Genomic DNA, 17302 nt, shown 5'->3' on the forward strand with positions numbered 1-17302 from the left:
GCGTATTGGGCTCCGGGAACGACTGAATCGAGGAGTCAGAAGCTGTACTGTGGTGTATGATCAAGTGCATAGCGAGTTGTAGCGTGGAGAGTCTCGAGAGTACGTAGAGTTCCGAGGACGACCAAGAAGAGTCGGGAGCTGTACTCTGGTGATTTACCGTGAAGCTGTCTCCACCGTTATAGCCTGATAACCTGAAGACTGTGTCGCTGACTGTTACAGCGTGTGTATAGTCTTTTGAAGAAGTTTTGGGACATGTGTTGGGGTTATATTCAGTTTCATTCCGTTGGCCATGGCTAAGAGACCTTACTTAAAAACTTTAACCGGACCCTCCACCTTTCCGTTTAACTGGAAGACAGTTTCCGAAAATTTACGTTAACAGATAAGGTAATAAAGGTAGGAGAGGATGCGTTGTGTGCGCTAAAACCAAGGAAAAGCGAAACCAAACAACGTATTTTGAGTGTGAAATGTGCAATGTAGGACTGTGTGTCGATCCTTGTTTTGAATTATTTCACACACAGCAGAATTTTTAAATTGGAATTTAATTACCTACAGGTTATTCTTGTTTAGTTTTTTTTTTTTTTTTTTTTTTTAAATTTCGTATTTGTAAAAATTTTTTTATGTTTTTAGTATTTATTTCTGTGCGTATAGTTATGATTTTAGTATTTTGCCTGTTTAATTTCTTTCTATTAATGTTATATTCTTTATATTAATACACATTAGAAACAAGTACATTAAATGCGCAACTTCAAAAATTGAAGTCATAATATCAAAATGGTGATTTTATACGATTTTTTGGGGGGCAAAATTAGGCTTAACTACTGAAAATGCGTGGGCCGATGGCGACGATCCATTTCAGCGGGTGCGGTCCCATGACTGCGCTTCGTTCTCCCGGCGCTGGTCCTTGGGGTTAACAAACTGAAGGAGACTTTAACATCTGCGACAATCCTGGCGTATCCTCAGCGTTACAAACCATTTATTCTCAATACGGATGAGTAATTAGAATGTCGGCACTGTTTTCTAAAAAAAAAAAAAAAAAAAAGGTCGAGAACGTGACATAGTATAAAGGAACGAGTGAAACTGGAAAGGAATTACAGTGTCACCAGAAAAGAGTTGCTCGCCATAGTTAAAGCCACAGAACATTTCCATCATTATCTCTCTGGCATAAAATTCTGTTTCACGCAGATCATGCATCTTTGACCTGGTTTTAAGCTTCAAGGATCCTGAAGGCCAAACAGCCAGATGGATACTGAGACTCCAGGAATATGACATCACTGTCCGTCATCGGAAGGGGCATCTCATAGAACCCCTGTCTAGAAGACCCTGCCCAGAAAGCTGCCGCTGTTATTCCAGAGTCGAAGCGAAATACAAGCTGCTTAATCCAGTTGCACGACAAGTTACAACTCGAACATGGGTTGATCGAGACCCATGGAATGACGAAGAAGTCAAGAAAGACCAGGTGAAGACGGAAATATTAAACTCTTAATTGACTTAATGAAGGTTTGGAACAAGAAACTTACCTGGCAGGACATTTCGAGCTCAGTCCTACCACAATACAACATTGGGCTCTGTAGGAGTCACTCGCTATTCGAAACGGCGTTTTGCTCCATATTCGAAGTGTCATTCCATATTCGACACGGAAGTTCGAATCAGATAAAAGAAAGATATTCCGATGGCAGCTGATACTTCTAAGACCCGGACATCCTTAAAGAACTACATAACAGCCCTACAAAAGGCCACTTCGGAATAATGAAGATTTTTCAGAGCGTTTCTACTGGAGTAATGCAAAGGGATGACGTACAAAAGTGATGCCAAGCTTGCGATGCCTGTGCGGGTCGGAAAAGACTGAAGAAAAGCAGCCGAGGAAAGCTGCAATGTTACAGTCTGGTGAAACCTTTTGAACGTATCGCATTTGACATCCTGGGACCTCTGCAAAGAACTGCTGATGGCTACAAATACATCTTTGTTGTCATTGACTACTTCACAAAGTGGCCTAAAGCGTATCCTATTCCTGACCAAGAGGCTGTTAATGAGAGAAGCTGAGCAGACTTAATGGATTTCTGGATTTTCTGGTTCTCAGTGTCTCTTCAGTTGCATTCTGTTTAAGGAAAAAATTTTACCTCGGTTGTAATTAAAGAACTCTGCAAACTACTGGGCATCGACAAAACCCAAACGACGCCTTTACATCCTTAGTCAGATGGCATATTAGAGAGGTTTCATCGAAGCATCCTTAATAACCTCTCGCTGACGATTTTCAGAAGCGAACAGGCTGGGAATAGAAGTTACCATTGTTCTTACTGGCCTATCGTAGTGCTGTCTACAACACTACCAGCTATTCCCCTTCGCAGATGCTCTTCGGTCGTGACCTTCATCTGCTTCGTGATCTCATATTTGGTTGCTTTCCGGATGCGCCTTTATCACTTGAAGAGTACATCCAAAATCTGCCAGGCAAGGTTGGAATGATGCATAATTTTGTACAAGAGCGAATCAACTTGGCGACAGAGAAGATGACAACCAGATGCGACACAAGAGCTACAGGACATCGATCCAAAGAAGTTGACAAGGTGTGGTTATAGAATCCAGTTCGACGGAAAAGTATCTCTCCTAAACTAGTCTCCTTGGGACGGTACTTAACAGACTGAACGATACCGTAGTTCAAGATCTGTAAGTCGTCAAATTCTAAGCCTGAAGTTGTTCATTACGAAAGGCTAACCCGTTACTGTGGCCACAGTACGTACTCCTCGTAAAATATATAATGTAAATGGTATACTAAGAACTTGGTTCCATTTTTATATGAATTTATGCATTAATTTATTGGTTTAGCATTTGATTAGTTTTATGACATTTAATGCAATTATTCTTTATGTATTGCATTGATTTGCCTTAGTCGTGAATATGGCTGTCCAGAGATTAAAATGCCCGGGATGTGCAGCCATTGAAAAGGGGAGAAATGTTAAGAATTTTGTAGGTAGATAGATGATTTCATATGCAGCTGTAACCGTACCTGGCCCTCATTTACCTTCCAGTAATTTCGAGAAGTACTAGACATTTCTCGTTGGCCGGGCGAAAACTATATAAGACTGGAAAACGTATTTGTTCTCAGTTGATTTTGATTTCTTTTCGGACGATCAGGTTAACGTCGCTGCTCGACGGACCTACATTTTTTACGCTCTTGTATTTTTACGTTCAGGACTCTGTTGTTAATACTTTCCGTCACTTATCACTTTTCGATCAATGTTAACGAAACAAAGGGCGACCTTTTAAAATGGGGCTTTGAAGAATATGATGATCTATCTATTCGACGAACATATGGCAACTGATAACTTGCAAAAAGGTGAAAACATGTCTGCAAAATTAAAACGTTGCGAAACGAACTTTAGTAAAAGAACATAATTGAAAATTTCCAACAGAGATGCTAAAGTTTCTTGATCAGAGAAACAAATCATAAGATGAGGTATAGTTTTACCTAAGAAAACGTCAAGCTGCTGACATAGGTCAACGCTTCGGTGCCTAATCCTTTCGCCAAACTGGACTCTGAAACAGCCCCAAACTGCCCAGTGTCAGTAACTGCTCATGTTCCTGTCTGAGTAGAGACACCAAATTGAAGTAGATCTTGAATGAGAGACTACCACCGGTCATCTGTTTCCGCCCGGAAATCACTTGCAATGAACCGAAAAGTTTATTTACTGAGAGCGGAGTTATATGACTATAATGGAACTCTCACAATCTCCTTCCAATCCAACGACCAACGTATCCGTGCTCTTGCACTTCTCATGAAGCATGAGATACAGTACCTTCAGAGTAAAAGCTAATAACTCACTGAAAGTTACTATTCAAGAACTTCACGTGGATACGACACCTGAAGATACCATAACTGAACTCAGTCAGAAAAGCTTTCCTGTTCTGAAAATTAAACAATTCTCAATACGGACCGCTAAGAGATGTTTCCTGTGTCTTACGTCTCGGTGAGCCGCACCGATGCAGGGAGAAAAGTCTAGTTTGTTATGACATTGCCAAACTTATATATAAGGATCAGACATTACCGATCGGTTAAGAATCTGATTCAATGTTTTAGGTGCCAGGATTTGGACATGGCCGAGTTTTTTGCAATAACAGACTGCGCTGTCTCAAGTGTTCAGGTAATCACCTGACTTATACATGAGAATTCCCAAAGGATATCAAGCCCACCTGTGTCATAAAAAAGAAAATGTTTCATCGTTTAAATACTTTCTTGAAAATTCGCAGAGAAAAACCTACATTAAGCCATTAAAACCCTCTCAACCCTCCAGATTAATTTCTTTGTACACCACGTAAGGAACGGACTCTGCCAAACTCATATCTTGTTTCCGATTTGATGGGCTTTCCGGATTTCAGTAAACTCCTTTCTAATATCAATGCAATATATGCGCAATGTCAACATAGTGCATAAGTGTAAAACTACGAGACCGCTAAATCAGAATTTTAAATTGACTCTTACAGTGCTAGAAATTTTTGAAAGAATTTAAAATTACTTCAGATTTGTGATAACGTAGTAAGAACTTTGATTTTCAAACTCTATGAACATGATACGACGACGAAAGTCACAAGTTCTGCTTCTGTCCGATTTGCTATCTCCCTACTTCCTGATTCGCCACCTTCACGATCCTCAGTGACTCGGCCTGTATCATCCTGATGCTGTGGTCTTCTCATCGCTTTTTCCACCATTAGATTGCGACACTTATGGCACTAGCTCCTCGTTATGTGTTCGCAGCCCTTTTAGAGGTAAAAGTGGCCTCTTCTTGGACTCTCTGATGTTCTCCTGTTGCGTGATCTACTTCATGTTTTTCATCAACACCTCCCTAGTGGACTTTTAGATTACTGGGAAGTGCTACTTAATGCTATAGAAACGCAGTATAACCACCTAAGTATGAAGATATGCTCCCAGTTACTTAGTTGTGAGTTCGGTGTACTGAGATATCTCCGGGTGAGCTTCGCTGCCTAGATACGCTTTGTATTGTACTGTGTTTAACATTCTTAGTAGTTTAAAGATTGTACTCTGTGATACTGAAGAGTTGTGCGACTATTTCTGCGGAAAGTTCCAGAATTCTGAAGTGTTTCTTTTGATAAATTTTATCAACCTATCATTGCACTTGCGTACATTCAATCTATTACGAACCCGTGCGCACGCAACAATATATAGCTGAAACATTGTGACTTCCGTATGAGCATAAGATGTAAAGACCTTTTTAAATTAAGGATATTATAACTTTTATGGATTAATAAATATTTGGATTGATGAATATCCAGTTGAAATTTACGACTTAGCTCCTCTTTATTAAAGTTATTAGCATGTTCACCTATTATTCCTTCTATTTATTTTCAAAATGGCTAGATCGGGATCTTCCACTGTAGAAGCTTAAGTTTCATGGATGAAGAACAGGAAGGCTGCACGCCAGAATTGTAGATCACTTAGCCGCAAAGTCTTACCAGGGAATACCACAAGAAGGTGGATTTATGTTGCACTTTAAAGAGGAAACAAATCATTCCCTAGTGGGTGCTTGGCCACTGTCGCAATGAACAAGCGAACTTCCTTGTAAAAAGAGGTGGCAGCATACTACAACATTCTAATACAGCCATTTCTTATTGGAGGATTAAACTTTTTTTTTTTTTTTTTAATATTTACATCTAATACCTTATGAGATCTTCAGAGTTGTATGGCTTTAAAAAGTTGTAGGACGATAAATCCTTCTCTCATACCCGATACTCCAAAACGCAAAATTCAGTTGAGGCTTTTCTTTTGTCTACAGAACATGACTGCCTTGCCGCCCACCAACACCGCATACACATTTCAACTGATCCTATTTACCCACTTTGTGATTCTGGAGAAGAAATGTCTTGGAACAACATGCTGCGATGTGCGGCTCTTCGTGGTGTTACTCAGGATTCAGGGTAGTGGGGAAGCAAGAACGCACTTTAGGCAATGACTTCGGTCTTTTTGTTCTTACTTCTATTGTTTGTAACCTTTGTTTATACATATAATTTTGTTTATATATATAATTTTAGTTCTTTGTAACTCTTTACCTAGCCACTAGAAATAAAAAAAAAATATATTTTCAAAATTTATACATTTATATTTAACTAATGTAAAAAAAAAAAAAAAAAAAAAAAAAAAATGCTACATGTTTTAATAAAATTCTAGTTCATGCATGTGGGATAATACCTGATCCCCATTGATAAATACTATGTGTCTTAACTTATCTTCGACTAAACTGAATAAAATATATAAAATTTATACAATAATTTATTTTTCCATAACATAAATTAGAAATGTGTAATTTTTCCACAAATGTCTCAGGAAAATGGGAAGCATTTTACACACCAGAAAATGCAGGAATTTAACAGCAACATATATTCTTCGGCACTATCTTTTTTATTATTTAAACCAATAAAAATACTGTACAAATTCATAAATAAATTTTAAAAAATTTGGACTTCATTTGGGTTAAGAGAAAGAATAAGATACTCTGATCATTGGAATTCTATAAACCTCACACCATGCATTTAAAAAAAATGGTCCACAACATTCAATTCTTTTTAATGACATTCTTCCTCCTTCTCAATCCAAATATATGGATGACTGGTAAATTCTAGAATTCAAGAATACATTTGTATGAAAATCAGTAAAGTTATAAACTTAACTGTAATACGAAAAGCAAGACATTATTTTTGTTGTACTCAAAACATATGTTAGCTAGGTATATATAAATATTGAATTTTTCCTCTAAATTTCTTCCTTTCTCAAGATTTACATGCAAAATTCTGTGCTTTATTATTACAACTTTTTTTAAAAAAATTTTAATTTAACAGATCTTTGAAAATTTAAGACCCTTTTCAGACCCAAAGGAACATGTATGTTCCAGACATATCTCTTATTTTAATGGGTCAAAAAAGCCTTGTTATACAGCATTATTTTTAACAGTGGTGTTTCATTACCTACAATTTTACTTGAATTTCAGAAAAAAATGGAGAATATTTTGGCTGTTTACAAAGGTTAATGTCTTATTTTGCAGTAAGTAAAAATACTAATATTTAGCTATTGTACAATTATGAGACACATGCCCTGGTGGGGTTTTTGAATGGGTTACATATATTTCACAAGTATGAGTATTTTCAACATGAGCAAGAATAAATTGACTCAAACTGAATTCAAGTTAGCTGCATATTTGAACCAAAAGCAGAATCACTTGTAGATGAATAATCAATTGGGACTTTTTGATAAGGGACTCAAAATGGATTAATTTTAAAGACAATGTTTCTAAATGGGAAATACATTTATAACTATTCTTAACACATTATAAAAAGTATCAATAATATTTCATATAAGAAACATAAAAAAACAATAATCACTATATTATTATTTTAATATAATGCTCTCTGTGCCAAAATATCATAAAATTCTGAGTCTTCAGTTTGAAGGGCATTAAAAAAGTTCTTTATTGCAATTTTTCCACAGGGGATGTCTCATATATATCTTCAGGATCACTGGTATCTTCACTGCAATACAAAATAATTGTTCTGTTAATTTGAGTACAATGAAAGCATGACTTTTTGAAAATAGGATTATATATTAAATACCATTTTTTATTATTTCTTTAAAACAACATTATGTATGTTATAGCCAAAGCTAGAAATCTAGCCAGTTTGTGAAATGACAGTCAGACTTTGTACTTTGGCTCTCACAATATAGCTGAAATCCAAAATATACAATAATTTCTCAACACTCCACAAGTCTGATGAAATTTTATTTGGAATGCTTGTCTATATAATGACTGACTGGTATTGCATTGCCGTCTCTTATTCACTTATACCTTTGAGAATGTATATATTACAGAGTTGGTTAACTCCACACACACACTTTCATTTTTTCTTTAGTTTTAATGTAAAAGGTTTCTGTTGCATCTTAGTGAATTTTAGATGAGTGAAATAAACATTCATTGCTGTTTTTAGTCATGTTTCTGTGTTCTGAATATTGCTAACAGCAAAATATAGTGTTCAACACATTTCTTCGTGCCCCTGCTGACAGGCTGAGGCAGCCTAGTTAGTATATTAACACTGTAAAAATTAATGTTGTAAAAAGAATTCAAGTGATGGGGGCCACTATCTATGGCATATGAGAAAAGAAACATTTTGATGTACTTTAGAAGCTGGTTCAAAGTGTTGTGCTTACATAAAGAAGGCTAACTAAAGAGGTCATTGCTTACTAAAAACGTGATTGCTACCAGAAGTGGATTATTTAATGGAAGAACCAGAAGTAGATTATTAATTATGGAATTACCAGAAGTAGATTATTAATTTTATTGCTGTTAAATCATGACAACTGGGATCAATGGAAAGTCACCATAAAGATGCTGTTACTGAATAAAAATTACTGGCCCTTCATAGAAGGTAAAGAAGAATTATTGGATGAAGGTGCAATAAGGCATAAAAAGCAGGATTTTAACTTTGAGAGAAAATACAGCCTTCACTACATTATGCTATGGAACTAAATCAGAGTTCAGGCCATTGATACAATAATGTTTGAATGGTAAAGAAGCATTGGAGGTTTTGCAGAAGCAATCTAAACTGAAAACAAGAGCAACAGTAATCTAGCTAGTGGATGAAATTTTCAGTATTAGGTATTCACCAAATATAGAAATGAGTTATTCATCACGAGGATAAAGATGACTGTGAACAAGCTGGCTGAAGCTGAACACAAGTTAACAGATCTTTCTAAAGGACCTCCATGATAGTACAGCTAATTTAGGGGTGAAAGAATAGGGATTTTGTGGTGAAAAAATCGCCAAGGAATAGGTAAGGGAAGAAAGTCAACTTCACTGGGTATAGGTCAATTTAAAAGACAGCAAGGTAAAAGTATTTGATGCTATTATCACAAATACAAGGGAAAATAGAACTGAAAGTAAAACTAAATTCAAGAAAAGAATTAATGTTAGAGAAAAAGAATTAATGTTAGTTTAAAATTATTTGTAAACTATAAATAAAGGACACAATGTGGATAAATTTAATTGAGTTGTAGATACAACCACTACAACTCACTTATGCAATAAATAGAAATTTAACGATAAACTTTGATGAAATAAATGATATACATATATCCTTAGCTATGGAGAAATTTTGAAAGCAAAGTATTAGTAAAAGGTAGTGTCAAATTTATAGTAAATGTAGGCAATCGAATAAGTTGGACTGAATTAGAAAATATATTGTATAATTTAAATCTAAGAAAACATTTACTATCAGGAGCATGATTAGAAAAAGCAGGTGTCCATTTTATAGGTTCAAATGTAAAATGTAGATATATTTCAATAACTGGGGTAGATTATATTACATGAACAGGTATGAAGGACTCTGTCACCACTTAAGTATGCAACAGATAAAAAGGAAGCAGGTTTTACGGTATGGAAACTGTAAAGTTAAATAAAGTATATGATACAAAGTTATGGCACCGAAGGTTTTGCCATGTAAACTTTGATTACATTCAGAACATTAGTAAAAATCGATCCATTTTAAAGAGTTGCCTGACATCGAAAACCAAAGGAAATGTGTGAACTTTATATTATTATCAAATCAAATAGAATAGCTTTTAAACCCCTTCCAAAAAATCTAATAAACCATTTCAGTTGGTTTATTTAGACATTTATGGTCCCCTCTTAGTTCCATCTAAAGGAGAAAGTAAATATTTCTTAGCTATCATAGATGACTACAGGTTAGTAACAGTTAAGACATAAAAAAAAAAAAGAATCATTTGGCAACTTTTAAAAACTATCTTAGACAAAATCTGACAAACAGAAACTGAATTAGTATATACACCAATAACAACAGCAAATTTTGTAATAGGCAATGTGAAAAAAACTTAGGAAGAAATGGAATTAAGTATTGAATGTACAAATACATTCCCCAAAAGAACAGCAAATGTGAATGTTTTAAGTGAATGACATTAAATGCAGTTAATGCTATGCTTAATGATAGCAAAATGGGAAAAGATTGGCTCTTAGATTTAGATGTTTAGCACATGCTTAGAACAGGGTGTGTCATAAGAATAACCAATCTCCTCATGAAATGTTCTTCAAATGAAAACCAAGTGTTATTTATTTCAAGTAACTGATATAAAGCGCATGTTGACATATCACAAAAGGCTAGAAATAAACTGAAATGAAATACAATAAAGGAATCATGGTAGGATATGTCAAGGAAACTATAGGGTATAGAATATGACTACCAGAAAAATAGCAGAAACCAATGTTAAGTTTGAAGAAGGAATGAACACAGCAGATAGCATCCTTTAAACTTAAAACTCAGTTTAAAGAATTAGAAATGCTATCAGAGTTAGATGAAAAACAGGAAATATCTAGAATTTTTGGACTTAAACTAGCAGCAAAAAAAAAAAAAAAAAAAAAAAAAAAGCCAAAGGCAGACATATAGCATTATGTAGAAGGAACGTATAACCTTTTTAGATCCCATAATGTAATTGAAAAAGTGTGATGCTAAGAATATTACATTTGAGAAAGGTGTTTGACTTGAACATTACATTTTAGAAAGATATGCTGAAAGGAAAAAACAAATACTATGGAAAAATTAATTTTGTAAAAAAGGAGGATAGTTCCATACCTGAAGAGGCAAATTCTGTAGAAATTTTTGTCCCACAAAATTTTAAAACACGAAAATTTTCAAATGGCACAGAATTGGATAAAGCAATGAGGGAAGAAACAGACAATGAAAAAAAGGAAAATTTGGGAATTAGCTGAGAAGGCAGAAAGGAAAAATATAGTACAAAATAAATGGATCTATACATTAAAAGTAATGAAATGGTTAGATATAAAGCACTACTTGTCATATATGGATTCATGCAGAAAAGAGGAGATTTTGATGATGTTTACATTCCTGTAATAAATTTTTCAATTGTAAGAATATTTTGGACAATACTAGTATGTTTAAATGACTGAAATAATTGTCAATTGGACACAAAAATTCATAATTATATGCAAACCTAAATGACAGAATATAGAGGACCCAGCCAGTAGGCTTTGATAAAGAGAAAAGTAAAATGTGTGTATTGCACAAGGTCTGAATCAAAGCAGCCATGAATGGTTTCGGGAATTTGAAAATACTTTTGAAAACCTAACTTTTAAGAAAATATTCAATGTAGTTAAGTTTATAAGAGCCCTCATATAATTCTCTTATTACATGTAGATGATATTGCAGTTTTTAGTACAGATCAACATCATATAGCTAAAGTAATCTTACAATTGAGTAAGATTTTTATTTATTTATTTATTTATTTATTTCTAACTATTAGTTGGAACTAGAAAGTTATTTGGAAATGAATTTTTACAAAATGATTATGGGATTTTTATACATCAGCAAACATACATAAAAAAAACTTTTGGAAAAATTTGAACACTTTCAGATACCAATAACTTTACTTTCAAAAATTTGAACACTTTCAGATACCAATAACTTTACTTTCCATAGCCACAGCAACTATTATTGTAAAATTAGACTTATAAATAAAAAAGGTGAAAACTTGTCCACTATGGAGGCAGAGTTATCACCTTAAAGTATATAGAGTTATCAAAGGAGTTGCTATGGACAAAAAATGTCTTAAAAGATGGAGCTTTCCAAGTTCCACCTGAAAGAGAAGTAAACTGTTTTGTGATAAGAAATTTGCTGCTGATTTTTCTAGATCACCAACAGAAAACAGCTAGACTGCAGACACTGATACATGATATAACTTTACTAGAAGACTAGTAGTGATGGGATGTTTGACCTCAAGTTTATCCTCAGCAAATTAAATAATGTGGACTTATTTACAGAAGCAGTAATTGCTATGAATTTGAAGAAATTTGTACAAGTGTTTACAATATTCAAGAAGAATAAGTATTGTCTCCATGTAATAGAACTGAAATGTGCAATTTTGTAATGGTGTGTTCATAAGTTTTGATTCTGCATGAGAAAAAGGGGGCTGTTTTTGGCTCAATGGGTTTTTCACTTCCACAATTATATATAATTCAGTATTAAAATCCATACAATTTAATTACTCAGCAATAATAACAAAATTAAAATGCAAGGAATTTTTCAGCTGCCTTTAAAATATTTAGAAAAGGAATAACATGAAAACAAATTGGAAATGCCATTCTTAAAGATATAAATTTTTAGGAGATTTATGAAAAATCTGGATCGATTGACTTTTAATTAATGATTAATATATTTTTCTATCACTACAATTAATGTATATAATAGGAAATATTCACCTCTTCTTTTAACTAGTTTCATGCCATCTGAATGTATGCAAATATAAATGTACAAACAATTAAACTAAATTTCATATGCCAGATAATCACAGTTTCAGCATCATGTTTCACCAAATGCTTCTTTTTTAAACCTAGCAAAGTTTAAAATTAGCTTCTGTTTCTTCAGTTTTTCAGGAATCCATAAAAAGGCCCATTTCAAATGTACCAACATACAATTTTAGCATTAAGTATACATTTGTTAACAGTTAAAGATTCAATACCAAACATGCTTAAAAGGAGAAAAACTCTAAATATGATTCTAGAATACTGACGGCAAATTCCATAATAATAACCAGTAGAATAAACATTTAGAAAAATTTAACTGCTATTCTCAGCTTCATTTTTTTCAGACAATAATTACTATATTACTTTGAATTTAACCTGGACTAGGATTTTAAAACTGGGGAACAAAAAATAGCCACTTCCAAATTTTAGTCCAGCAGGATTGCAAAATTGGAAAAATTATGAAAAATAAAAACGATTTTATAGCAAGCATTGAAAAATACCTGTTTTCAAAGCCACAAATGCCATATTTAATTGAAAATAAAATTCCCTTTTTTTTGCAATATTTTTATTCTAAAATTTAATCAGGTTTGGTAATCAGGTATGTCAATACATGAAACAGCAGAATGAGGAGAGGGAGTTTAATTATCATATTGTATTGATCATACTTTTTTAAAACTAAATAAACCATGCAGGGAATAATCATATACAGGCAGCCCTCAACTTCACACAATCTGCCATTTTGCACATTTTTTAAAAATTCAATTTTTCAAAGATTTTATCTTTAATAAAAAAAAAACTGCTTGCACATCAACTGCTTTCGGTTCATTCATTCCATCTGCTTCTTTTTTTCCTTACTCTCACCAGCAAGAGTCATTCGCAGCTGTGACTAGGATAAGGGTAGATAAGGGGTCACAGACACACATTGCTTCCTACAATAGTGGACTTCTTGGAATTATTATCACCACTGTGTTGTTTCATGTAAGAAGTCAAAAGAGTTTCAATCTTGCATTACAGCGTGCATCAATATGTTAAACATTTTGCCAATTTATTTGTTTATGCTTAAATATTTTACCTTATAAATTGATAAACACGAGTGAGAAATGGAGAAATTCCAGTGTTGATATAAACAAAAAGAAATTAAGGATTCATAAACTTCGTATGATCAAGACAAAGATGAAAGAATTAAACGTTCTCAAAACGTAAATATTTTGCTTCAATCTGATATTTGTACGATGTAAACAGATCTACGATACGCTCAATTTTAAAAAATTAGAGTAAAATAAAAGAATATGTTCAAATTTATGGAAATATAACCTTAAAAATTTTCAATTCTCCAAAAACTTTGGAATAGTGATGGATAAAATGGAAAGATCTTTGTCTACATGGATTGATAATTAACATGAAAATAATGATCCTCTGATTTTCCAATTATTCAAATTAAGGCTCCTAGTTTGCACGAAGACTAGAACATTAGATTAAATGCACTGTGTTTCAAGCAAGTAATGGCTGGCTCAACAAATTTAAAATTATATATTCTTTATATACACTCATGTCCATAAATTAAGGATAATTCGGATTAGAAATAAATGAATTTTAATGAGAATAATACTCTAATTACAAAGTCACCTACTTTTTATCTCTTAAAATTTATCATAAAATGTAAGGGAGGACTTATATTTGAAGAGGTCTTATTTTTCAATAAATAGGGCATTTAAGATATGATCACTGGGAAGTAGGAAAATGGCAGGAATAAATTTTTAACTATTAACTTTGAATTTAAGCTCCATCATAATTTTACACCTTAAAATTAAATAAAAATTTCTCCTTAAATTTGATGTAATACAGCATTAAAGAAAGAGACAATCAAATTATAAGGCAACAATGAAAGAAAGCCAAATAACTGTTTTTAAAATTTATTATTGAATTTGCAGATTTCAAACACAATTATTTGTTATTCATCATCATAATCTAGGAATTAGCCATGTTAGAAGTGTAAAAATATAAGAAATGATTTATACTCCACAGAAAGTTAAAAAAAATAAAACATCTCTCAATGTCACATCTTTAATTGCACTTAACATCATTAATATAATCTTGGCCAGGAGGTCTGTTATACCTGGAAACATACTCCAGACCGTGTGGACCTTTTGATGAGTATTCTTCCAGGTGAGGTAATTCTAGTAATTCTGGGCGAAAATTCTTCAAAAAGTATATCCATGGTTTCAAAATTTTTCCCTCTGAGGCTTCATTTTCATTTGCAATAAGTTCTACAGATTCAATCATCCTAGTATAATATTTTGGATGGCATTCCAGAATGTCCAATTCAGTCAGCACTGAATCATCAACTTTATATAATTCCCCAATAACATGCTAAGAAAAGTAAAAGCACAATTAATAACAAGCTATGTAGTATACAATTCATAAATAAAATTCAACATGCTAAGAAAAATACAAACATTAACAATGGTGCATATATGATTTATAAAATTCAACAGAATCATAGGACAAATAAATGTACAAAAACTTATAATTTTATATTAATATAGAATATTAAGAATTTAGAAAAAGAGAATTATTTCCTTTACTATAAGGATTTCACACCCTGGCAAAGCAGGTTCTTAACTTCACTAATGAGAAATACTAATTATATGGCAAACACTTCTTTGAAATGCATTCTTTAATGTGAAATTTTCCAATTGGACTTTTTTTTCTCTACAAGATTAGTAATAATGTTTTTCGCCATAAATTTTAAGAAGCACAAATGCTTGATTGAAAAAAAAAAAAAAAAAAAAAAAAAAAAAGAAAGACAGTTACATCTTGAATCATAAAATGTTTTCCTATACGTGCAGCTTATTTAACAGGAAATGCTTTTAAAAAAAAAAATCTGAAAAACCTTTCCCCTCACCCGCATTTATTAGATTGTATTCCAACAAAGATTATATACACAGTTAAATTTTTATTGACAGTTTTTGATTAGTACATGTATTAAATTGTCAGGTACACAAATTAAATATGGTCAAGAAGAAAAGAGTTCCTGTTACTGGCCAAGGCCTTAGGCACAAATATTGATTTTCATTAGCAATAAATAACAATTCTAATCTATAAATTACAATTAAATTTTACTTAACAAAATGTGTTTTTAATGGAATTTACTACTGTACTTTTCTTTCTCTGGAAAAAAAGTAATTTTAAGTCCAATATAACGAAGCAATTACACTTTTTAATTACACGTCTGAAAACTAAACACATATTTTTCATTTTATTTGCTGTATATGAAAATTAATAAAGTTTTTTCCCCCTTTTTCCTTTGTACAGTCAAAAGTCGTTATCAGACACCCATAACTCGGAATGATCTATAATCCGGACATCAAAACTAAAAACTTTCTGCGCATGCGCCACGTTGCCACATGCGCAGAGGCGTTCACGCGTGCGCGTAAGACCTTTTACGACTGCGCATATGAGTGTGCGCAAGTGCAGAATACGTTTTCGCGTGCGCATTTTATGTATAATGGACGTATAAGCTAAAATTATCTAATTATCTATTTCAGTTAATGTTGATGATTGCGTTGTTCCTTAATTTTCGAATTCCATCCGGCTTATTATTTTTTGCAGACTGTAAGAGCAATTTTATAAAAGTAAGCTTAAACTTTCGATTATATCAAATAGAATTTCCGATATATATTTGTTAATATGTAAAGGATCTAAGGCGAAAGTATGTTTTGATATCCGAAATCTGTTTATCAATTTCACGCTGCTCGGCGGCGGGCGCCTAATGAATTGGAAGTTGATTTGTCAGCACTATCCTTATCTTCAGCGCAGATGTTTTTATTTTATTTGGCTTATAATTCCTTACCAAATGTAGTATTTCATCTTGATATGCTCCGTCTTTGATATGATTTAAAACAAGCTCCTCGTCATTATAATTCGCTTCGGATAGCGAAGAAAAGTGACAGAGGTTATTGAAAACAAAAAAATTTCGATTGACAAATTAGTCGGTGTTCTTGACACAGCAATTATAGGACTTGAACGGCGGAACTTTCTAACTGAACAAGAAATTATGTCTGTTTAATAGAATTAAAGAGAAAGTATTATCACATGAAACGAAGCAAAACTTAAACAACTTTACATTGAAAGAAATGTTTAATAAAGTAAACAAATAAATATTAAGCTTTTTCTTTTTGCAAATTTTGATACCCTTTAGATCATAATTGTTCTTTATTTCATAAATTACGGTTTCATATTTTTAATTTTAGAATTTCTGCATGCCATCTTACGAGATTTAAACTGATGATCTATAATCCGGAATCGCCGAAGTCCCGACGAGTCCGGATTAACGACTTTTGACTTTATGCAACAAAACATATAATCTCTCAGGTATAAGATAGAGCAAACCAAAAGTTTTCGCCCAAACTACTTTATATATATCATTAGGAATACATTTTATTAATTACAATGCTGTCGCATTAATTAAAGTTGTATTGTCACTTACAGTGCTCAAGACCTTAGCTAACTACAGGAACTTTCTTCTTGGCCATATTTAATTCATGTACCTGATCTCAGTAGATATCCCAAAATTAGGAGGATAAGTAAAATAAGGCATAACTCTTTTGATTTAAATTTAGACTTAAAATAGAGAAATTTGCTACTATTCCTTGATTTCAACAGCAAGTGTTGCATTACTCACAATTATAACAATAAATTTAAGAAAGAATGTAGAATATCTTTTCCTAAAAAGTTTTAATTTTGGATCTAATATTATATGTTGCAAAGCTTATGTTAATTGTACTTAAATAAATAAATAAAATGTTGCAGAAATTAACGGCATTTCATTTTAAATTCTAATATGTTTATTTTCATGCTTTAATAACAGTAGAAAATTTAAAAACATACATAATAAAAAAGGCATATGTGTGTAATTTTAAAGATTAAAAATATAATTTACTTAAAATATAATTTAATTTCAGGTGACACTTATT

General features: G+C 32.7%; 1 protein-coding gene across 6 annotated transcripts in view; it reads right to left on the reverse strand.

Annotated features, from left to right (window-relative positions):
• Nucleotides 1-6385: 6385 nt before the first annotated feature.
• LOC118195402 (gamma-glutamylaminecyclotransferase-like) overlaps nt 6386-17302 on the reverse strand; it is a 34853-nt gene continuing 23936 nt past the window's right edge. For all 6 annotated transcript variants that reach the window (XM_035366708.2, XM_035366705.2, XM_085820983.1 and 3 more), the window contains 2 exons: nt 14443-14696; nt 6386-7530 (listed from right to left, as the gene is read on the reverse strand). In XM_035366708.2, the coding sequence (XP_035222599.1) occupies nt 7470-7530; nt 14443-14696 (315 nt within the window). In that variant the 3' untranslated portion in view covers nt 6386-7469. The remainder of the gene's footprint in view (nt 7531-14442; nt 14697-17302) is intronic.

Source organism: Stegodyphus dumicola, chromosome 7 (genome assembly GCF_044657685.1).
Source record: "Stegodyphus dumicola isolate Sdum_Otavi_A_Nest chromosome 7, ASM4465768v1".
Classification (NCBI taxonomy): Eukaryota; Metazoa; Arthropoda; class Arachnida; order Araneae; family Eresidae; genus Stegodyphus; species Stegodyphus dumicola.